General features: G+C 41.2%; 1 protein-coding gene across 1 annotated transcript; it reads left to right on the top strand.

The window, feature by feature from the left end:
- Window positions 1-719: 719 nt before the first annotated feature.
- On the top strand, window positions 720-23,798 carry LOC122215223 (the record flags this gene model as incomplete). The annotated part of the gene is given in 2 exon segments (XM_042930319.1): window positions 720-985; window positions 22,373-23,798. Coding segments are annotated over 2 exon segments (1,692 nt in total), but the record flags the coding sequence as incomplete, so codon positions are not given.
- Window positions 23,799-24,428: the final 630 nt, after the last annotated feature.

The following is a 24,428-nucleotide window of genomic DNA, read 5'->3' as shown; positions in this document are numbered from 1 at the left end:
GTGTGAGCCCCCAGGAACTGAGCTCAGCATGTGTGCACACTGAGCTATGTGGCTGCAGAAGAGATGTACCTGCAGGCAGGTAGGAAGAGGGTGAGCCAGAGAAACACACTAAATTCTAAGAGTTGCCACTATATTTTATTAATCCTTTAGTGCATCCCTTAACTAGGTCAGATCCCTACACCACAGTCCATGGGGTTTATCGATTTTTGTGGTACAGAATTTTGCTGCATTACTAAAAATCCATTTCCAATTTATAAGTGCCAGAGATGAAGCAGCTGTTTATTCAGCCCTTCTTTCTTGAACTAGCAGTGAAAATAAAGGCTTCAGAAAACAGGAGAAAAAGAGGGAACTGCATGAATTTTTTAAACCATGGCCCCTACAAACAAATTATTTTCCCCTCTCCCTCTTCCAAGTATTTGGTGGGTGGTTTGGGATATGAAGTTTTGTCTATTTATATTTCATTTTCCCCAAGCACGTTTGACTCAGATGTGAGATATGGGTTGAGTGGATAATTTATGCTTGGAAGAACATCAAAAAGACCACGAGTAGCTCATTTCTCTGAAAGAACCAGCCAGTTAATTAGAATAGTCCTGCTACTTTGATGTGAGACAGGGAGATCTTAAGTAGTTCAGGACTCTTCAATGTGCAGAACCTTTCAGAACGAGGTCTAGTTAACAGTTGTGTTATGAGTGATCGCAAACAGCAAAAATGGCTAACCCATGGGGGAATACTGGATCAGAAGCACTTTTCTAATGCATGCCCATTCCATCTCTAAACCCCCTGGACAGTGCCATTACAAGACCATGGCCAAGGCAGGCCAGCAGAGGGGACATGATGGAGGCTTGGGGGCCGGGGCCTCAGCCGGGGCTGCTGTTTTGGTAGTGACTAAACCCGCTCAGTGGCCCCGGGCTCCCGTGGAAAGCCCATCCACATGTGGACCTGGCTTCCAGCTTCTGGGAGGTGGCCCAAGATCCCGGATCCATTGGTACCCCTTCATCTCTTTGTCCTTCCAGCCCTAGGAGGAACAAACCTCTGGTTTGCCTTACTGCCCCCTCTTTATGTTCTTAGCTCTTTGGTCATTTGTGTAACTGAGCTGCAGAATGAAATTCCTCTGTTTAAAATATCTAGAGTGACTTCTATTTTTCTGAATTACCCCTGGATAATTCCTGTGTGTCCTTTCTACCCAAGCCAGGGTCACTTCCCTGTCCCCTTTCACTCACTGACAGGTGACATTCCAGCAGTCTTCAGTACTGAGTTTATACAGTTTAAGGCATTCTGGGCAGAGCAGAAGAGGGATGGTTTACAGACAGGGCTATGATGGAGATGGAGCTTCAGGAAAAGGGACCTTTCCAACCCTGTTAACATTCCAGCTGGTGGCTCTGGACAGTGCCCCAAAACAGTGTTGGAGTACCCCCCACCCAGTGCATGTTTCCTTCTGGACACAGTAATCATCACTCTCTGGCCACTTGCCCGGGTAGTCTAGAATTTTCAGAAATTCTCTAAACTAACAAAGCTAAATCTAGAATGTTCTGAGGAAAGGACTCATTCTTATAATTGGTCCTTATTTCACCACTTTTTGGAGAAATGACAGAGTAGTGGAGATCATGGTCCCCTCCAAATTGAAAATGGTCTTGCTTATCTCCCATCCTCCACCTCTATTGTGGTAGGGTCCCCTCCCTAAGGAGAACAAAAAACAAAAAACAAAAAACCTCAAGGTAACCTGGCTATGTGCATACATGACAACATCCCTCATGACCTGGTAACATGAGAGCACTTAATCAGACTACATGTTTATGTGTGTTACCATATATGGGAGACAAAAAAGTAGAAAATATATTTTAAAAAAACTATGCCATATGGCATTCGGGGCTCAGTTCTTCGGGTACAAACCCAACTGAGAGGTGCCAGCAGGAGTAAAGTTGCTTCCTGGAAAGACAAGCTCGGTGTCACGACTGTGTGTGAGAATCCTGCTACACTATACATTAATTATTATCGAATCATCACAGCTAAGGAAGTTCAGAGAAACAGACAAGAAGAATGATCTAGACGTTCCTCAAATCCATCTGAGAACACTTCATTCTAGGTAAGCCCACACAAAGGACAAGAACCTTTTTCTTTTTTTTTTTTTCTAACTTTATTAGGATATAATTGGCATATAACATTGTATTACTTTAAGGTATACGACATAATGATTTATTTATTTTTCTTTTTTTAAATATGAAATTTATTGTCAAATTGGTTTCCATACAACACCCAGTGCTCATCCCAACAGGTGCCCTCCTCAATGCCCATCACCCACCCCCGCATCAACCCTCAGTTTATTCTCAGTTTTTAAGAGTCTCTTATGGTTTGGCTCCCTCCCTCTCTAACTTTTTTTTCCTTCTCCTCCCCCATGGTCTTCTTTTAAGTTTCTCAGGATCCACATAAGAGTGAAAACATACGGTATCTGTCTTTCTCTGTATGACTTATTTCACTTAGCATAACACTCTCCAGTTCCATCCACGTTGCTATAAAAGGCCATATTTCATTCTTTCTCATTGCCACGTAGTATTCCATTGTGCATATAAACCACAATTTCTTTATCCATTCATCAGTTGATGGACATTTAGGCTCTTTCCATAATTTGGCTCTTGTTGAAAGTGCTGCTATAAACATTGGGGTACAAGTGCCCCTATGCATCAGCACTCCTGTATCCCTTGGGTAAATTCCTAGCAGTGCTATTGTTGGGTAACTTTTAATTTTTTGAGGAACTTCCACACTGTTTTCCAGAATGGCTGCACCAGTTTGCATTCCCACCAACAGTGCAAGAGTGTTCCCATTTCTCCACATCCTCTCCAGCGTCTATAGTCTCCTGATTTAAGAACCTTCTTCTAACACTGTTTTCCTTTCTGGGTCTCCAGAAGGTTCCAGTTTTATGGCCATAACTTCTTAGTGGGTTCAGAGGCACCTAAAATTTTATTGTGTAATATATAGCAATGTGGTTTCTAAAAATACTCTAGTTTCCGGAGGGAAAAAGATGATGTCAGCTGACTTTTCATTTCAGGTAACAGGAAGTGGTTCTGCTTACCTCAGCTTCTGAGACTAGGTTACTCCTCCCCTTAAATTCTCTTTGAAAACTATTATTCTCCACACACATACCAAAATATATATTTTTTCATATTAGAAATCACACTCCTCACTTAACTGAACCTTCCTTTTTACACTCATTTTGTTGAATTCCTCTGGGGTTTGGAGCCAGTTGTTGGTGGGAATTCGGATCCTTGGGGAGCAGCTGGTAGGAGACTTTGGAACTTTGTTAATATAGCTCTTTCTCTCTTCTACCCTTTTTACTGCTGACTGGGCACTCAAGGCTGGCCCTGCATCAGCTGGTGTTTTGAAATTATATCTAAGGGTGGCATTCTCCAAATTGGAGGAAGAAAAAAACAGAGGAAGGAACAAAAGAGTAGTTTTCTATGGTGTTATAAATAAGGAAACCTGTACCAAGTTCATAATTTTTATTTCTTTCTTGACCAAGGAATCCAACCTCTTCTCTATGTCATTTAGTGACTTAATTGTCTTAATGACTCCAGGGATTCTGGTGTAGCTCGGTAGCATATTAACTCCACGGAATCTATATGCCTTGCTGTGCTTTTATTAGAAGAACTGGTTGTCCTTTTGAATAGATGTAAGATTGTTCTGTCTTTTATGTTGTTGCTTTATGCAAGTGTTAAAAATGCCACTTTAGAAGACAGGACTGGCAAATTGTTTAGTTAAATTGTGCGTGGCAGATGCCTATGAATTCTTCACACCCATTACAGTTTCCCTGTAAAGTGCCATCATCCTGAAGAGATTACGCATTAGATATTTGCAGTGTTTATCCAAAATGATGCGACAACATTATGTGGTCTGCTTGGAGACCATCCCCCGTCCCAGCTCCCCATAACAGCTCGTGGAGTATGATTAAATGCTTCCTTCCATGGACACTCTTGTTTTATCATCCTTTCATTCCATGGATTCACCAGGGAATTTAATGTGTATCTAAACAATGAGGGACATCATTTTACTCAGGTCTAAATGCTGGAACAGTGTTATAGGATGATTGATTTACGGTCGTCCCATTTTGTGTGTGAGGTATCAATTATTGTTGATAAGAAATACAGTAGTTAAGAGGCAAAACCCTAAAACTTGAGGCTCAAATAAGGAATTTTTCAGAATCATAACGACACATTAATCTTTTCCTTATGTGCACATGGAAACATAGAGATTATAATAATATTGCCCCTTTACTAGAAGCTTTTGGGTTGAGGAATTTCTTGATTATGTAAGCAAATCAGATCATCCCAGAGAAAAGACCACCATCATCATTGGAGTCTGAAAGGCTTTCAAGTTTCTATAGTCTTGGATGAAGGTTTCATCCTTCTTAACCGCAGAGAGGACAAATGACAGACTCCTGTGTGACACCCTCCCTTGGGCAACTCAAAACTGCCAGCTGTCAATTCACTCTACAAAACAAAAACTTCTACCAAAATTCAAGTGATTGAGAGGGATACAATTGTCAGATATTCTCAAATTGCATTTAACTTATTTTCAATTTTCTTAGTTTTTTTTTTTTAAATTGAGGTGGGGTGCCTGGGTGGCTCAGTCAGTTAAGCATCTGAATTTGACTCAGGTCATAATCTCACAGTTCATGGGTTTGAGCCCCATGTCAGGCTCTGCGCTGACAGTTCAGAGTCTGCTTGGGATTCTCTCTCCCTCTCTCTCTTTCTACCCATCCCCCACTTGTGCACACATATAAGTGCTCTCTCTTTTTCAAAAAATAAACATTTATGGGTGCCTGAGTGTCTCAGTCAGTTAAGCATCAGACTCAATTTCAGCTCAGGTTATGACCTCATGGTTTGGGAGTTGGAGCCCCACATCGGGCTCTGCAATGACAGTGTGGAGCCTGCTTGAGATTCTCTCTCTCTCCCTTTCTCTCTGTTCCTCCCCACTTGTGCTCTCTCCTTCTCAAAATAAATAAACTAAAAAAATAAACATTTAAAAAATTAAAAAATAAAACTTGAGGTGAAATTCACATAAAATGAACCATTGGAATGTACAACTGAAGTGTATAATCTGTGGTGTTTAGTGTATTCACAATATTGTGAAACCACCACCTGTGTCACGTTCCCAAATGTTTTCATTACCCTAAAGGAAAACCTTATTAAGCCGTTATATAACACATTTTGTTTGCCCATTCACCTGTCAATCAACTTTGGGTTGTTTTCACCTTTTAGCTATTGTGAATAGTGCTGCTGTGAACACTGATGTACAAGTGTTTACATATATATATGTATATATACATATATATTTATGTATATATATATATATATACATATATATACGTATATATATATATATATATATATATTTCATTTTGGGGGTGTATATATCTAGGAGTGGAATTGCTGGGTAATTCTATGACCAACTTTTTGAAGAACTTACAGACTATCTTACAGCAGGTGCACCATTTTGTATTCCCACCAGCAATGTATGAGAATGTATGAAGGCTCCAGTTCAGTTTCTCCATGTCTTTACTCACATTTGTTATTTTCTTTCTCCTTCCCTGATTTCTTTCTTTCCTTATTCCTTCCTTCCTTCCTTCCTTCCTTCCTTCCTTCCTTCCTTCCTTCTTTCCTTCCTTCCTTCCCCTTCCCTTCCCTTCCCTTCCCCTCCCTCCTTTCTTTCTTTCTTTCTTTCTTTCTTTCTTTCTTTCTTTCTTTCTTTCTTTCTTCTTTCTTATTATAGCTATCCCAGTACATGCAAAGTGGTATTCTGATTTACATTTCCCTAATGATTAATGATACTGAGCATCTTTTCATGTGCTTGTTGGGCAGTTGCATATCTTTGGAGAGATGCTTGTTTAAATTCTTTCACTGTTTTCTAATAGGGCTGTTTACCTTTTGTTCCTGAGGGGTCTGTATTCTTTATGTATTTTGGATACTGGACCCTTACCAGATTTTTGCAAATATTTGATCTCATTCTGTAGGTTGTCATTTTTACTTCCTTGATAATGTCTTTTGATGTACAAAAGTTTTTAATTTTGATGCAGTCACATTTATCCACTTTTTCTTTTGTTGCTCATGCTTTTAGTGTCATATTTAAGAATTCAGCAGCAAATCTAAGGTCATGTTCACTAATAATTTTCCTATTTTCCTGCTTATGGGAACATAGAAGGATTAAACTTTTCTTCCTCCTAAAAGTTAGGTGTTGCCAGGTGACTTGCTTTGTCCAATAAAATATAAAGTGTGCCACTTTTGGATGAAAGCTTTAACAGAGAATTTGCCACATTCCCCATTTCCTTCTTTGGTGGTTATGGGAGCACATGTGTCAAGAAAGCTTCCATTGAAGAATATTACTCAGCCATAAAAAAGAATGAAATCTTACCATTTGCAATGACATGGATGGAGCTAGAGAGTATAATGCCAAGAGAAATAAGTCAGTCAGAGAAAGACAAATACTATATGAATTCACTCATAATAGAATTTAAGAAACAACAAATGAGCAAATAAAAAAACAAAAAAGAAGCAGAGAGGCAAACCAAGAAACAGGCTCTTAATTATAGAGAACAAACTGATGGTTACTAGAGGGGAGGCGGGTGGGGGAATGGATGAAATAGGTGATGGGGATTAAGTTGTGCACTTGTGATGAGCACCAGGTGATGCATGGAAGTGCTGAATCACTATATTGCACACCTGAAACTAATATTACATTGTATGTTAACTAACTGGAATTTAAGTAACAACTTACCAAGAAAAAACAAGAAAGCCTCCATTAAAAGGAAATGGTTTAAGACATGAAGAATGAGGACAAGGATGTAGTTGCCTTCATTTCTCTGAGGGGCTTGGGCTTCCCAAGGCCCACATGCCCTTATGGAGGATTTGGAATTTTGCCTCTGGAACTAGTTTTTTCAAGGTGTGAATTATTGAATGAGTTGAGTTTTTAATTTCATATTTCTATAAATACAGCACCACACTGATGACAGATCTTCACCTGCCAACCAGCCTGTTCAATAACACTGTCAATATGTCAAGCACATGTAAGAAGCCTCATAAGATTATTGTCAACATAAGTTATAGGGAAAAATCAACTCTCTCAAAACTTTCCAATAGATGCAGAAAATATTGTCTCATAAAGTATATATGTTTTAAAAATGTTCATTAAAGAAGTTTTTACAAGTTAGCAATTAACTTAAATGGGGTATTTAGAAACGTTATTAAAGTTAGTATTGAAAACATAACATACAATTTGCTCCAAAATTTTAGGATAGACTGATAGACAACTGAAACTTCTGGAATGTTGTAAAAGAAGAAATGGGATAAGATAGACTATACATACATGTGTGTATGTATACAAATGTGTGTGTGTGTGTGTGTGTGTTGTTTCCTTCCAAACACAGATTTCCTTATACTTTCTCTTGAGTTCCAGAATCAGGTTTATCACCTCTATTCAGTTTAAATTATGACATTTGGTTAAATTGTGATGTCTTTGTAAGTGATTTCTCAAGTTCCTTATTTCCATATGAAAATTTCCAAAAGACATCTTTTGAGTTGCTGGGGTATAATTATGGTTTGATGTTATCAGAGGGCAACTGTGAGTCAAATATTCTGTTGCTATGTTTTCTGTTGATGTAACTATTTATAGTTTTCAAGATGCTTTGAAATAAATCTTGCCATGTGTATGTTGCTATATATTCACATAATATTTTATTTATTTAGCTAAAAATTCAAGTCAATAAGCCTTATTTTAATAATCAAAATATAATTGAACAAAATATCACACCCAGAATACTATGGTAGGCACTCTGGGGAATATAAGTTATTAGAATTTATAGACCTTGGGCATCTGGGTGGCTCAGTTAGCTAAGTGTCCATCTTCACATGGACACCTCAGATCATGATCTCACAGTTCATAAGTTTGAGTCTCATGTCGGGTTCTGTGCTGACAGCTTGGAGCCTGGAACCTGCTTCAAATTCTGTGTCTCCCTCCCTCTTACCCCTCCCCCACTTTGCTCTGTCTCTCACTCTCTCTCAAAAATAAATAAACATTAAAAAAATTAACAAAAAAGAACTTATAGACCTCAAGGAACTATTTGATAGTTCTAGATTTTATATATATGAGAGTGAAAATAAAGAGAAATTCAGCAAGAATTTACTGATCATAAAGCACAGCCTCACTGAGACTGACTAAAGATTTTTAAAATTAGCTCTTGGTGTATTTTCTCCCTTAACTTCTCCCTTCTGTGAATGATGTGATCTGAACCATTGTTCACCCTTGCCCCCTAAATCCATATGTTGAAGTCTTCACCTCCAGTACCTCAGAATGTGACTGTATTTGTTGTAGAAACTTTAAAGAAATAACAAGGTAAAATGAGGTCATTGGGGTGGGCTCTAATCCAATATGACTGGTGTTCTTATAAAAGGGTAGGACACAGACATGCATGGAAGGAGGACCACATGAGGACACGGCAAGAGGGCAGCCATTTACAAACCAAGGAGAGAGGCCTCAAGAGGAACCCAACATGCTGACACTCTCGATGACTTTCAGCCTCCAGGACTGTGAGAAAATAAACTTCTGTTGTTTAAGCCAACCAGGTCGTAGTACTTTGTTATGGTGGTCCCAGTGAACTCATACAATCCTCTTACCTTTAGGAAAAAATGTTAGCTATTCACAAAATATATAGGGTTATCTATGAGTTAGATTTTGCTCAATGCTCTGGTTTTATTTTCCTTTATTGCCTTTCTCTTAACCTGTACTCCAGCTGCTTCAAACACTTTCTAGTTCCTGATGCACTATGTGAAATATCCCTAAGCCTTTGTATATGCTGTCCCCTCAGCTTGAAGAAATACTTTTATTTAGTTTTCTAGATGCAATTCAGGTTGCATTCACCATTCTGTGGGGGTTCCCTGTGGCCCCAGTGTGGTGTTGATAACTTTTTCTTCTGAACTATCCTTAAACCTTGCATGTACACATAGTACTTTAATAATTTTGAAGCATGGACTCTTAAAAAACAACTAGTGTGTTCTATTCAACACTTCTGTTCTTGAAATCTATGCAATGATTAATAAATGTTTGTAGTATTACATGCATAGTACATAGATTGTGAAAAAAACTTACATTTTGTTTTTTTTCCAATTTTTCTAAAATCCTTAAGTCAGGACTCATTTGATTGCATTTGAGAAAAAGTATCAACTATTCATTCAATCATAAGCTCCAATGATGTTATCAAGCTACCTCAAATAGTTGTGGTTAAACAAAACCAAATTGTTACTAGAAAAAGTGTGTTGTTTTTGAAAAGTACTCTGTATAAAGACAAATTTCATGGTGTATTGCCAGGGATTCTTGGGTGCAAGAGAGAGAAACTGAGTTAGATAAGGTAAGGAGAAGAGGAAGGATGTTGAGTGATTTAAAGCAACAACAAGAATGAGATATGGCCTTTTGTAGCAACGTGGATGGAACTGGAGAGTGTTATGCTAAGTGAAATAAGTCATGCAGGGAAAGACAGATACCATATGTTTTCACTCTTATGTGGATCCTGAGAAACTTAACAGAAGACCATGGGGGAGGGGAAGGAAAAACAAAAGTTAAAGAGGGAGAGAGACAAACCTTGAGACTCCTAAAAACTGAGAATAAACTGAGGGTTGATGGGGGGTGGGAGGGAGGGGAGGGTGGGTGATGGGCATTGAGGAGGGCACCTGTTGGGATGAGCACTGGGTGTTGTATGGAAACAAATTTGACAATACATTTCATATTAAAAAATAATAAAGCAACAGCAAGAAGACTGAAGAACCTGTCTTAAGAGAAGCAGAATCTGGGAAACCAAACAAAGCCAAGCTCACTTCCAAGGCAAGTCTGGCTAGGATGCCATCGGGGCCCATATCTTAAAGATCTCAGAGACCTTGTGCCACACATGCAGGATCAGAGTCTGGGCAGAATGTACAATTGGGCAAACATAGGCCATGCATTCATGCTCCAAGTTGCAGGGAACCAGTGATGAGAAGAAGATTCTGGTATTTCCAGCTTCTGTCTGGAGAGAGACAGAAGAGAGGGCTCTGTCTTCCTTAAAGACTCATAATGAAGCATTGTTTCAAGAATGGAAGAGTCTTTGAATCAGGGTAGCACTCCCCTCACACAGAAAAGAGATATTTACTACAAACCATGCCTTTGAGTACTCAACCATATATAGCTTTCTTCTATCCTTGCACTTTTGAAGTAAGTTGTTCCACCTAAAATAATACAGCCATTCCTGATATAACTAAAATACAGCAGTTTCTGTTGGGATATAATCTAAATTATCATTTCCTTTACAACACCAAGTTTCTTGTGTGATAGTCTTCTATGTCCACTGTAATGCACTCTCAATAATCTACAACTGTGGTCTCAGTTTCAACATTACTATCACCAGAACACTTTACTTACAATATGGCGGTAAAGGAGATCATTTTAAAAAGTATAAACATAAGCATGACCATACGGGGAAGGAAATAGAAGTAACTACATTCTCCACAACCTATTCCATGCTTTGTCTGTCTTCAACTGGTACCTCAGCTATTTACTGTTGACTCATTGGGATAAATCAACTTTTCATCATCAAGGAACCTCGACCCTTGGTGGGCTGGACCACATGCAGGCAGAGCATAGGGCATGGTTGTGTGAGGCCCTGGGGGATCATCTGGGTTCAGTTCAGCCCCCTCCTTATTCCCATTGTGTAACAGCATTCCAATATTTCTCCCAGCCAACACTACAACGTTTCTTCCTCTGCTGTCTTTCCTGTTTCTGCCGAATGGCATGGGATGCAGAAATGGCCAAGAACTTGGGGACATTGCTGTGTCCCCTGCCAGAAGCATTCCTGCATGCTCGACCTGCATGTAGGTCAGTTCACCAAAGGTTGTAAGTTAGTAAATTAGTAAGCCTCCAAGCAAGAGGAGCACTATATCACAGCAACCAGAAATACAAATATTTCATTGGGACTATAGGGAAGGAAAAAAATTTTACCTCTACCTTCTCAGGGTCTCCAGCTGAGGATTAAATTGACATAAAGTAGATTAACAGGAGAAAAGCATGCAGATTTCTTGCACATTTGTGGGAGCCTCCATAGGAAAATGAAGACCCAGAGGGGTGCTGGGCCTAAGTATTTCTGTACTATACTGAACAAAGAGAAGCATCTGTGGAAAAGTAAAGATATATGGGGACCCTAAAGGAAGATAAGAGGTATTTTAACAAAGTCTGTTTGAATAGATTTCCCATGGCCTCAGCTCCCCATCTGGTGATGGGAATGTTGCTTTCCTCCTGGCACAGGGAGAACGTCTATCACATGGGAGTACATCTCCTGCTTTCAGGAAGAAAACAGATCAGAGCATTCTTCTTGCACCTGCTGTTTTCAAGTGCTTTTAGCTCAAAATAATCTTTATGCCAAAGTGGCATATTTTGAGTGGCCTATTCCCCACCCTCCAGACTTTAAATCATCATGAGGTGGGCCACCCATATTCCCACCCTGAAATCTGTTTTTTGGCCAAAGTTAACAAAGCACCACATATTGAATTCTGGTTCAGTGCATATATTATACCCACAGGACAGCATCCCAAACTTGCAAAATGTTTTCTCCCAGCTGGGGTCAAAACTAGTCTTTAATATGTATTTTACTAATGTATATATAATGTCTATATCTGGACAATGAGACACCTGGTAAAAACCAGGGAATCACATGAACATCAATGTATTACCTTACTATCTTTTGTTTATAAAATTAGTTTATTTGTCAGAAGCAATACAAGATGAATCAGTATGACAACGTAAAAGGTATTTCTAAAGCCCAGGGATGGAGATGCTAAAAGAATCATGAAAGAAAACTAAAACACAAAATAAGTAATAATTCCAGTGCAGGAAAATGGCTGTGTTCCATGATGGAAGGTGTTTCAAGTAGTCAGTTTGCCGCTGGGAAGCTGGCTGTTCCCCAAGGCATCATAACTATTAGAATCTCAGTTTGGTTAATAATGTCAACAACCTGGCACTTTGCATGGTGAACTGTCTTTGAATCAGTGCATAACCTCCCTTCCTGGCACTTTGGTCACTCACTAGGGTCGCATTGAGTAAGCAATGGAGTGGCTGGAGAAGGGCGCTGACCAATAGCCATTAAGACATCTCATCCAGCTGGCGAGCAACCACATACAGTACAGGTATTCTGACACTCTTGAACTATTCTGTAAAGACAATCCACATTCTTCTTTCCAAACTTTTTGTCCCTAGATCTATTGTGTCAGGAGAGGAAAATCTCCACCAGATGCCTCCAAAGACTTCTGCTTTGGCCTCACCGGCTAGAACTGTGACAGAGACCACACATAACCCCATTCTTAGTAGTAAAAGTGACCGGGAATTTGAAAATGTAGCTTTTTCAGTCTTGGTAATGGCACAGAGATGGGAGTATGAGTTGTGAGCATGGGGATTGGTTTGGCAGCCAAGTGTTTAGTGCACTTGGTGATGACAATCAGGCATTCCGTTTCCACAGGGCCTCATAACAAACCAAGAGCTGTTTCTCAGAAGGAAAGTAATTACTAGTGACGAGGACTCAGAGCCTCTCTTTTTCCACTGGGACTCGCCTCGGGCTTCAGAAAGCCGCCCAATCTGCTGCAGATACTTTGCCCTCATATTGGCTCTGCCAGTTTGTAGACGTTGATTGACCCAGCTGCTTGCACTGCAGCTGATCACTTGAAAACTTGTCTTTTCCTCTGGGCACCTCTCAAAACTGGAAGCAATTAGGGAGAACAGTAAATGAGTCAGAGTGGGCTGCTCAAAAATTATGGAATATGTTGCTGCCAAAGTTCAAATGTGCCTACTTTGTGGTGGTGGCAGAGGGGGCGGGGAAGCTAGGTCTGGCTGCTTGCCTTTCACCAGGGAGGTGTATCCCAGCATGCCCCAGAACACTAGACTCTAGTGCTTTATTGGGGCAACACTGTGTATGTTTGTGGCAATTGTCTCCCACTCTCTGGCATAGCTGTTTCCCCAGGTCTTTTAGAGTATCTGCTGCTTCCCATTGGCAGGTCCAGAATGTGATTTTATTACCATAACTTGTTCAATGGGTCCAGGAGCCAATATGCCAGTATGGGAATCATTTCAGGTACTGAGGATAACTCTCCAAGGACACATATTCTCCTGAGGAACTAGGAGAATAATCATAGGAGGGCTGGGGACCCATTATGACAGCTGCAAAAGGAACTCAGAACTACCTTCCATTTACTTATATCTTCCATGATGCCTCGCTCTGACCCACGGATGACAGTGATGTTCTAGGTTCCTGGGGAACTGGCAGTTTTTTCACTTTATTGAGACATATTTTATGCATCATATAATTCACACATTTCAAGAGTACTATTCAGTGGCTTTTAGTAAATTTGCCAAGTTGTGCAACCATCACCATAAATCAGCTTTAGAACATTTTCATCACCCCTGTAAAGTCTCTCTGGCACACAGGGAAGAGAGATCTTACTGGAGTGATGAAAATATCATCAAATAGACTTTGAAAATGTTTTAAAACAATTGCATTATATTCCATCTTATTGATGAATGACCATCACTTATTAAACCATGCTTAACATTTAGATTCTTAACATTTTGTGATGATATACACAATGATATAATGAACGTCACAATCTGCAAATATGTGTGTACATTTCTTAATATACACCTAGGATGGATTTCTAAAAGTGGGATTCATGGGCCTTGATGTTTTTAAGCAATGAGCATCCAAAAATTACAAAAACTGTAACAGTCTGAATGAAGGATAAACACCGTGGAAGGGCTTTTTCCAACTCTGCGGTTGGCAAAAAAATGTCAGGAGAACAATTATTTTTGAAGATAGCCAACACCTACTGTGATAAAGAAGGGGCAGTCTATCCCCATAGGCCCTAAAGCGTATGCCAGGCAGTTCAGGGAGCTTCCCTCTGCGCCAGTTCCTCTGCTGCCAGGAACTCAATTCCTTAGAAACTGCCTGTTAAAAATTTAACACCTGAATGTTCCTAAAATGTTAAAGCAAAAAGCCGCATAAAGGATCTAAAGTCTGGGCCAGAATGGGCAGCTTTGATTTCTTTCTTTACTTTTTTTGTGTGTCTAGTATTCTATTTTTAGAAGACAAGGCTGGAGGGACTCTAACCAGAGCTGCTTTGAGAGCAACCTGGACATACCTGGGCCAGCAGAGGCACTCTGTGATGACATTCATCACTCATCAGGGCCCTCACATTAGTAAAGCTGGGAAAACACACTTCAGCTTCTCACTGTGAGTCAAGGAAACACCAAGGCTGAATTTCAGACCCTCAGTTCACAACAGTTTCCCACCACCACCCTCAAGTGGATAGCTTTGATAAATCTTCAAGGTGAAAGAAACAAATCCATAGCAAAAGAAATTTTAAATGACATTTATTATTTCAATAGGCACTTTTCCCATGCTTTTCTATATTCTAGCAAATTCAGAACAAGACAGTAAATGGTTTTGCACTCATGGCAACAAATTCGCAGTGTTGAATGATTCCATTCAATTTTCACTATTGTATAAGGGCCTTGGTTTACTCTCTTCTGATAGAAGAGGGGAAACAATAGTATTTGCTTTTCTAGGACTTTAAAGGACTTTCATGGATTTTCTGGGTCAAAATAGGTTTGATGTGGTTTTACCCAGGCTACTTCTGAGGGTCTGGGGAATTCAGTCCCCAGCACCACACCTGACATCACCATGTTCTGTAGACTGACCTCCTTGGACTTCACTGAGGTTCTGGGCCTAAGGGTCCACTGGCTTCGTATTGCTTTTTAATAAAGCATCAACACAAATAAACAAATTAAAGGCTAGAATAAACCCTATGATATCAGGGGGCATCAGTCTGAACTCATGCAGTTTTTAGTACGCATACCAAGATTTAAAAAAATAACATGCTAAATCATTTTAAATTATTATTAAAAAGAAAGGTGTGTATACACATGGATTAGTATGCATGCATATATTTCCTAGCTCTGACTGCTGATAAAGCATAGACCAATGACACCCTGAAAACAATAAGCACACCTAATGCCCAGATAATGGTTTCTAAATGCCATTCTCTAATCAAATAAGCCCGGACTCCTTGGAGAAGAGGTTGATTCTAGGGCTGGGGCAGCGATGATACAAAATGAGCCTGGAGCTCAATGCCAGAAAGTAAGGAATTATTAAAAATAAAGGAAGGAAGGAAGGAAGGAAGGAAGGAAGGAAGGAAGGGGAGAGAGAGAGAGAGAGGGAGAGAAAGAAAGAAGGAAAGAAAGAAAGAAAGAAAGAAAGAAAAAAAGAAAGAAAGAAAGAAAGAAAGAAAGAAAGAAAGAAAGAAAATGTCAAGAAGACACAGGATTTGATCTCCTAGTAGGTAAAACTGGAACAATTTAACAACAAAATAAAAAATGATATCATTGAATTATCATCCAATGAATACAATAAATATCCATGAGTCCACATTATAGAAATTATTGAGTAAAAGGAGAAGAGACAAACTCTTCATTACAGAACAATTCCAGTTAATACATGTCACAGGAATGAGGGAAATCAATAATTACCATTAGAACATTGCAATAACTGCTGTGGGCAAGAACCACTGATGGATGCTAAAAGCAGTGGTTTTAAAAAGGTTTACACTGGTTAGGATTCTTATGACTGCAAAATCCTAAATCAGTTTACAAGAAGGACAGGGTAACACAAAGGCAAGAAGGATAGTTGACCATCTGTACCACGTGGATCCAGGAACTCAAATGCTATTGTGAGTTCCTGTCTCTGCTTTTCTCTAGTTTATTCTACAGATTGGCTACCAAGTCTAGAAATATGAACTCATGCATATTTATGTAATATACACGCTTTTATGGTATGTATCTTTTATAATAGAAAATAAATGATTTATTAATATTACATTGCAATGTGCACCAAAATAATGGCATCTATGTTTCCAGACACTATGACCACCCTACATAAGAAGACTGGGTAAAATGACTTACCTAGGTCATATGATTGAGGCAGTGGGTAAGTTAAGAGCTAATAGGGAAAAAATCTAATATTTCCTACTTTTACATATTACAGACCAGGCATTACAGAGAGACTGATTCTTTTCTTAGGTCTCTTCCATGATTCCTAGGAAAAAGTGGTGATTGGTCAGCTTGGCTCAGATGTTTGCTGCTGCCTGGACTGGTCAACTTTGGCCACACAGTCACTGCAGCTCCTGTAACTGTTACCTATGTATGTGGAAGAGCTGGCTTGACAATCCATGTACCATAGCCTGTATTGACCTTCTCTCATACAGGACTGACTATAGGGCAGGCACTGTTATAAGCACTGTACTTGTCTGTGTTACTTAGACTCATGATGATGACCCCACACATTGTCATTCCAGTTTGCACTGCTAATCACTAGCTATGTTGTTCATCTGTTAAAGAACTGGTTTTTTTTTTCTGATTATAAAGTTACAGATGTTTATTCTGAAGAAATTGGAAAATATAGAAAACACAAAGAATACAATAAAACACCTGTAGCATTGTTAACAGAGATAAATATTGTTAATGTATTTGAGTATTTCCTTTTCAGTATTTTCTATTTTTGTGTGTGTTTTCTACAGTTCAGTCCATTTTATATATTCACCTTGTAACTTGTTTGTTTTGAGGGGGGTTGTTTTGTTTATATTTGTATTATGAGAACTTTCCTATGTCACTAAATAAACTTTAGAAATCTCTTTTTTCCAGCACCTATAGAATGTTTGATTTTACAAGGTTATACTTACTTGTTGTTAATAAAGGATCAACACAAATAAGGAAATTAAAAACTAAAATAAACCCTATGATATCAAGGAGCATCAGGCTGAACTCATGTAGTTTTTAACATATATACCAAGATTAAAAAATAAATAACATGATAAATTATTGAGTAGTTATTTGGTTTTCTATATTTTTCTATAAATTATTCCATCATAAATATATTTGTATAAATATTTTTGTGTCTCCAGTTATTTCACAAATAAATTTGTCATGAATTTGTATAAAATTTTAATTTTATGAAACTTATTCCATGGATTTCTGTGTCAAAGGAAGATCTGTGATTTTAAGGGCCTTGAAATTTGTTGCCACATTGCTTTCCTGAAAAAGTTATCAACTTATGTTCACACTACAGACAGCTTGAGGGGAAACTCCCTGCCCTCTTATGGGAGATCAAACTTTCTAAACAGAAGGTAGATACTCAGTCTCAAGGGAATTGGAATCTTGGAGAAAAAAAATGGCCTTTTAGAAGTATTATCTGAGAATATGTGCATGCCTTAACATTTTAAATGAAAGCATGACTGATTGGGGGAACAGAGAAGACAGAATCAGTTAATATTTTTCTGAGAGTAAAAAGTGGATCAACTTAGTTAGAGCTCCTTCAGGAGAAATAAATTTGGGAGGCAGAGGTGTTCAGACATAGAAGACAGAGTGTTCCCTTTTCTTTTCTTTTTTTTAAGTTTATTTATTTTGAGAGAGAGAGAGCATGCATGTACACGAGTGGGGGAGGGGAAGAGAGCGAAGGAGAGAGAATCCCGAGCAGCCTCCACATTGTCAGTGCTGAGCCTGATATGGGGCTCAAACTCACGAACCATGAGATCATGACCTGAGCCAAAACCAAGAGTCAGACACTTAACCAACTGAGCTACTCAGGCACCCCAAGATGGAGTGTTTCTTATTTGAAGTTAATCAGATAAAGATTTATTCTTAGAATAAAAGATAACAGGTTTATATTATACACACACACACACACACACACACACACCTTAGAACTAAGGAAACATATACCAAAGAGATCGATTTTAAGAAAGCTAAGGAGAGACAAGATCTGTTAGTGGCACTAATATGAAAAGTGGGATGTAAGGTAGGGATACACTTTTGTTAGATGCCCTTGGAAAAAAAAGGATTGATTAACTTCAACAGGACAGAACATGTCTCGAGAGGGAGTCCTAGAGAGGACAAGGAGGCAAAGGTGATGCTGAGCCCCTGTATAAGAGCAGGCGGCTGCCTCCAGAGTGTATATTGCAGGCAGAAGAGGGTGTGGGGACAAAGACACAGGGAAGGTCGGTTAAGAGAGGATGCCAGGCTAGGCCACTTAGGGGATGACGTCATGGCACAGAACTTAGAGATTTTCGTTGAAGTGCAGGCAGAAAACAGAGGGGAGAAAGAATGTTAACAAATACCAGACATTAAAGGGCAAATGACAATAGTATGAAAAGAATTTAGGGGGTATGTGAAGAAATTAAAGACCCTGCATTCATTTCCTATGGCTGCTGTAATGTGGTGGCTTAACATAACACAAATCTACAATCTTACATTTCTGGAGTCAGAAGTCCAAAAGGGTCTCATTGGGCTGAAATCAAGGTGTCAGCAGGCTTATATTCCTTTGGAGGCTCTGGAGGAGGATCTTTTCCCTTCCTTTCCATCTTCTAGAAGCAGCCATTCTTGGCTGTGGCTCTGTATCACTTCCACCTCTCCTTCTGTCTTCACATCTCCTCTGACTCTGACTCCCCTGCCTCCCTCTTATAAGAACCTTATGATTACATTGGGCTCACCCAGATAATCCAGAATAGTCTCTCCATCTCATGGCCTGTAACTTAATCCATCTGCAAAATCCCCTTTGCCATGTAAAGTGACATATTCACTGGTTCTAGGGTTTAGGATGTGGACATCATTGAATCATTGGGGGACCACCGGTCTACCTACCATAGACGCCAAACATACTTGAGGTTCATGGTCTCCAGCATTTGGAAATGGTCTTACAGGCTCTCCTGGACAGTCTCCCCTTCTGAAGTTTGGAGCCCTTCTCTTTGTCTATGGGCAGAAAAAATGCCAAAGGATCCAGAAATGTAGCAAAAAATGGAGGCCTTAGTTAAAAAAAAATAAATTAATGAAAACAGCAAGAAGAAGCATTAGAATTTCGAGAGAGTTTATCTGAGATGAACAAGAAGCAAAGAAAGTTAGAGTTTCTTCCCCTCATAGAATGTAGCCGGTGTCATTCAGAATAAGAACCCAGGGTCTAATGGAGGATTTTGTAACAAAGCACTGAGCCGGAAGACCATTCCTGACATGAATAGGTGTTCTCTGACTGGTTGCAACAATGTCTGAGAGAATTTTCAGTGACATTTTGGAGAAAGAGAGCTGGTCAAAGTTCTTTTACCCATTTTGACAAGTCTTTATTATTTTACACTAATGGAAAAGATCACATGTGTGGACATTAAATATAAAATGACGAGCTCTTGGGGCACCTGTATGGCTCAGTCGATTAAGCGTCCAACTCTTGATCTCAGCTCAGATCTTGATCTCAGGGTCCTGAGTTCTGGCCCCGCGTTGGGCTCCGTGGTGGGTATGGAGCTTACTTAAAAAACAAAACAAAACAAAACAAAACAAAACAAAACAAAACAAAAATCCCATGAGCACTTGAACACAATACCTGCATGGGGAGAGAATAGGCAGAGCCCTGTTGGGTGTGTGGAATTGAGGACGTCAAAGCCCTAACGTTGAGGGGGTTGTCACCAAAGAATCCAGAAGAGATTGGATCAGGAAGCACAGACTTCTGGAAGGGAGAAGGTATGAGAGCACCACAGGGTGGCTGCTGGAGGAGGAATCGCTTGTGTATATGTTGCCTCTGTCTACAACAACCATCATAGAACTGTGTGGTTAATAGGACAAATTATGAACGAAGATTTGGAGAAAAATCACATAATGCCAACAACCTAAGAGAACAGGAAAAAATTGAGGACAAGCGAATTTATTCCCTGATTTTTTTTCTCCACATTTGTTATTGAGAAAAGTGAGAATAAATGAATTGGCCCTCAAGGAAAGGAAAATAATGATTGAATTGATATTATGGAGATAAGATCTTATAGAATGCTTAATATAATTCAAAGACCAAGTCTGACATTTGAGGGAAAAATAGTCCTCACTCACAAAAAAAGGGGAGGGGGCAGATGAGATAAATAATAGGAAACTTTTTAAATAACTGAAAGAATTTTAAAAATAGAAATAAAGTGTCCATTTATTTTAGAATGATTACTTTTTTTTTTTATCTGTGCAAAGTAATACATATTGCTTTTGGAAATGAAAGTCATATTCTTGAAACTATGTCTACTTTTACTGGTGATATTCAAAAGAGTAATATCCCCCTCAAAAGATGCATTTTTATTAAATCTTTAGTGTCAAAATGGCATGTGTATCCTTTAGATGAACCAGGGAAATAAGTAAGTGCTGAACATAACACTCACTGCTCACTGATGAGAAAAAATGCTGGTGGACTGACATCTTAATTGAAGAAAATGAAATCTTATTTTGCATTAAATCCTGAAAGCCCTTAGCTCTGGCACCAGTAATATCAGATCCAAGCTCGTTTTCCAGGTGGTATAAAATCTCAGTGTAGTACAGGAGAGACAGATTTTATTTATGAAAGATTCTGAGCGCTCGCTTCTTTGGAAGTAAAACCCTGGGATGTGGGAAAATCACTGGTATAAGAGTTAGCAACTTTGCAACTCAGTTCCAAATTGAGCCCATTGTTGGGTTAGAAGTGAAACAACTTGAAGTTCATGCTCCTCTAGAGTATCCTTGCCCAGGACTCAGTAGGTTTGGTATGTTATGTAAAGCTGGGCTTCCTCATGCTGCTTTGCTTTGTTTGTATATAAAGTTGACATGGCAGCAGTCACCTCAATGAGAAGAAATGGCTGAATGAGTGAGCAGTAGAGAGGGAGGTCAATGCCTATGTGTGTATGTATGCATCGCTACTAAATAATGGGCAAGGACCATGGATGGCCAAACAGCCACCTCACTGGCACATTCTTCTGGAAAAGTCCAAGAGTGTGTGACATGGCCTCCTGTGAACTGTATTAGATGTAATTCTTGACTTCCATCTAACTTACAAATAGGAAAAATATTGATACTACAGTGGTCACATCAATCTCTGCACGAAGGGAGAAGTTTTCCACTAAACTGGTTTTAATTTGTGAATAATGGAATCCTTTTTTGACTTTGAAAGGGCGGGCCTACGCCGGCCGACTCCATCTTGTTCTGTGTCCTTCACCTTGACCACACCTCCTCCCCTTGAGTAACCACCCCCTCACCTGCCTAACAGGACTTGGACCCTTCCCCAGGACCCTTCCCTAGCCAATTGGCTGAGGCCATAGCCATTACCTCACCAACTGCCCCTAGGCCCCAGTAAAACCTTTGTCCTTTTGAAACTCGCTCTCTCTCCCCGGTATCTCACCGCTGCGTCGGTACAGGTAGGGGATTGAGCTCGAGCTAGCTCGAATAAAGGCTCTTTTGCTTTTACATCGGACTCGGCTCCCTGGCGGTATTTGAGGATCACGAATTCTGGGCATAACATTTGGGGGCTCGGCCCGGGATCCCCAAGACCCCCGAGGGACCCCCGACCCGGAGAGCCTGACTGGCCATGGTTAGTGTCTGTCTGTTTGTTCTGTCTTTTCTGTGTGAGCTCATTTCTGGAATTCTGGTAGTGCCCGACGCGGTCTAAGTGGATGCACTGGAGGACCACGGGCCGGGAGTTTCGGAAGACGTTCCGATTCTCCCTTCTGGAGGGACGTGGAATCCCCTCAAAGGTCTGAGACGAGGCGGGTCGTTCCCGCTGGTCGGCGTGAGGCCGTCGTCTTTGGAGGGACATGGAATCCCCTCAAAGGTCTAAGCTAGCTTGCAGTTTTGCTTCCATGGAGTTGGAAGACTTTCTAGGGGCCATCTGTTTGTCTGTTTTTGTGTTTCTCTGTTTTGTTCTGTGGACTTACTGGACGGACGTTATGGGACAGACTCAGACTACTCCTCTAAGTATTATGATTGATCACTTTAAGGATGTGAGGGGAAGAGCTAACAACCTCAGTGTGGAAGTCAGAAGGGGTCGGTGGCAGTTTTTTTGTTCTAGCGAGTGGCCAACTTTCAATGTCGGATGGCCACCAGAGGGGACCTTCGACCTCCCTACCATCCACTGAGTCAGGAGTATCATCTCTCGGCCTAAGATGGGCCATCTTGATCAGCTCCCTTACATTATCACTTGGCAGGACCTTGTAGAAGACCCACCCTCTTGGCTTAAGCCCTTCCTAACCCCGCTCCCTCCAGAGCCAAAACCCATTCTTGCTTTGCAGGAGACAGAGAAGAGGAAAAGTCTTACCCAGCCTTCAGCACCCCTCTACCCTGTCCTACAGGGGGGTACTGAAGAAGAATTAATTTTTCCTCCCCCGTATAACCCCTCTAGGATGCCGGAAGAACACTATCCTCCCCCTCCGGGGGAGGCAGACGCTGTTCCGAGAGCGGGAGGCGGAAACGCTCCAGGGGGAAGCCCGCCCTTTACCAGACAAAGGGCTCAGAGGGAGCAATCTGCCTCCGCCGCCACTGACTCCACTATTCTGCCCCTGCGAGCCACCGGACCCCCAGATGCGGAGGGGAATCAGCCCCATCACTATTGGCCTTTGGCCACTAGTGACCTCTACAATTGGAAAGCTCAGAATCCTAAGTTTTCTGAGAAACCGGCAGGGCTTATTGATTTATTAGACTCTGTTCTTTTTACCCATCAGCCCACGTGGGACGATTGCCAGCAGCTTTTGCAGGTCCTGTTCACCACTGAAGAAAGAGAAAGAATCCTCAATGGGGCCCAAAAACTAGTTCCGGGTGCAGACAGGAATCCCACCACCAACCAGGCTCAGATAGATGCCTCCTTCCCCTTAACTCAGCCACAGTGGGATTTCAACACGGCAGAAGGTAAGGAGAGGCTCCGGGTCTACCGTTAGACTCTAATAGGGGGTCTCCGAATGTCTGCTAGAAAGCCAACCAATTTGGCCAAGGTAGGAAATGTACAACAGGGAAAAGATGAATCTCCGGCTGCCTTTTTAGAATGGATCATGGAGGCATTCCGTACCTATACCCCCATGGATCCAGAGGCTCCGGAAAGCAAGGCAGCTGTTATCATGGCCTTTGTAAACCAATCGGCCAAAGACATTAGGAGAAAATTACAGAAAATAGATAGACTAGGAGAAAAAAGTCTGCAGGACTTACTGGTGGTAGCCGAAAAGGTATATAATAACCGGGAGCCTCCTGAAGACAAGCAGGCTCGCGCCATGGCGGCTGCCAGCAGTAAGCAGACTCGAGACCTGGCCAGAATACTACTAGCTACCACTGCTGACTCCCCTGAGGAACGAGACCGCCGTCTCCGGCAGCTGGCAGACGACGCAAGAAAAGGTAAAGGAACCACCAAGGGGGGGAAGCAGAGGCTGCAGAAGGATCAGTGCGCATACTGCAAGGAGATAGGGCATTGGGCCCGAGATTGTCCAAAAAGGGCCGGCAGAAAGGGAAGCAAGACTGATTGAGTAAAAGTCCTAGAGGTAGATGAACTAAGTGATTAGGGGAGTTGGGGTTTGGACCCTCTCCCAGAACCCAGGGTAACTCTTAAAGTGGAGGGGACCCCTGTTGACTTCCTCGTCGACACCGGAGCACAACATTCGGTCCTCCGCACCCCACAAGGAAAACTAGCCAGCAAGAAGTCCTGGGTACAAGGGGCAACTGGTATGAGCCAGTATTCATGGACTACCCGAAGAACAGTAGATTTGGGAACGGGCCGGGTATCCCACTCCTTTATGGTAATACCAGAATGCCCTTACCCACTGTTAGGACGGGACTTACTGACCAAGATTGGAGCTCAGATAACTTTCAGACAAGGGGGGCCTCAGGTCACTGATGGCAAGGGCCACCCCATCCAGGTCCTGACCATGAAACTGGAGGATGAATACCTCCTCCACCAGGAGGCGCTCCCGAGAGAGGATAATATAGACAGATGGCTATAAGAATTCCCCTCGGTTTGGGCAGAGACAGGGGGGATGGGACTAGCCACTCATAGGACCCCAGTCCTGGTAGAGCTCAAGCCAGGCGAGAGTCCAGTAAGGATCAGACAATACCCCATGTCTCAGGAGGCCCGGAAGGGGATCCAGCCACACATCTGGAGACTACGAAGCCTAGGGGTACTAGTTCCTTGCCAGTCTGCCTGGAACACCCCCTTACTGCTGGTCAAAAAGCCTCACACAAATGACTACTGACCGGTACAAGACCTCCGGGAAGTAAATAAGAGGGTCGCGGACATACACCCAACTGTTCCCAACCCATATACTCTGTTGAGCTCCTTGGCGCCCTCCAGGGTCTGGTATACTGTACTAGATTTAAAGGGTGCCTTCTTCAGTCTGCCGCTGGCACCCCAGAGCCAACCCTTGTTCGCCTTCGAGTGGCATGATCCGGAGGAGGGCTACAGTGGGCAACTCACCTGGACACGGCTACCTCAGGGTTTCAAAAATTCACCCACCATCTTCGACGAGGCACTACACGAGGACCTGGTATTTACAGACACCTTCTCTGGCTGGGTGGAGGCATAC

This window comes from Panthera leo, chromosome A3 (assembly GCF_018350215.1).
Source record: "Panthera leo isolate Ple1 chromosome A3, P.leo_Ple1_pat1.1, whole genome shotgun sequence".
Classification (NCBI taxonomy): domain Eukaryota; kingdom Metazoa; phylum Chordata; class Mammalia; order Carnivora; family Felidae; genus Panthera; species Panthera leo.
Note: the sequence above shows the minus strand (reverse complement) of the source record. Positions and strands in the feature narration are given on the sequence as shown.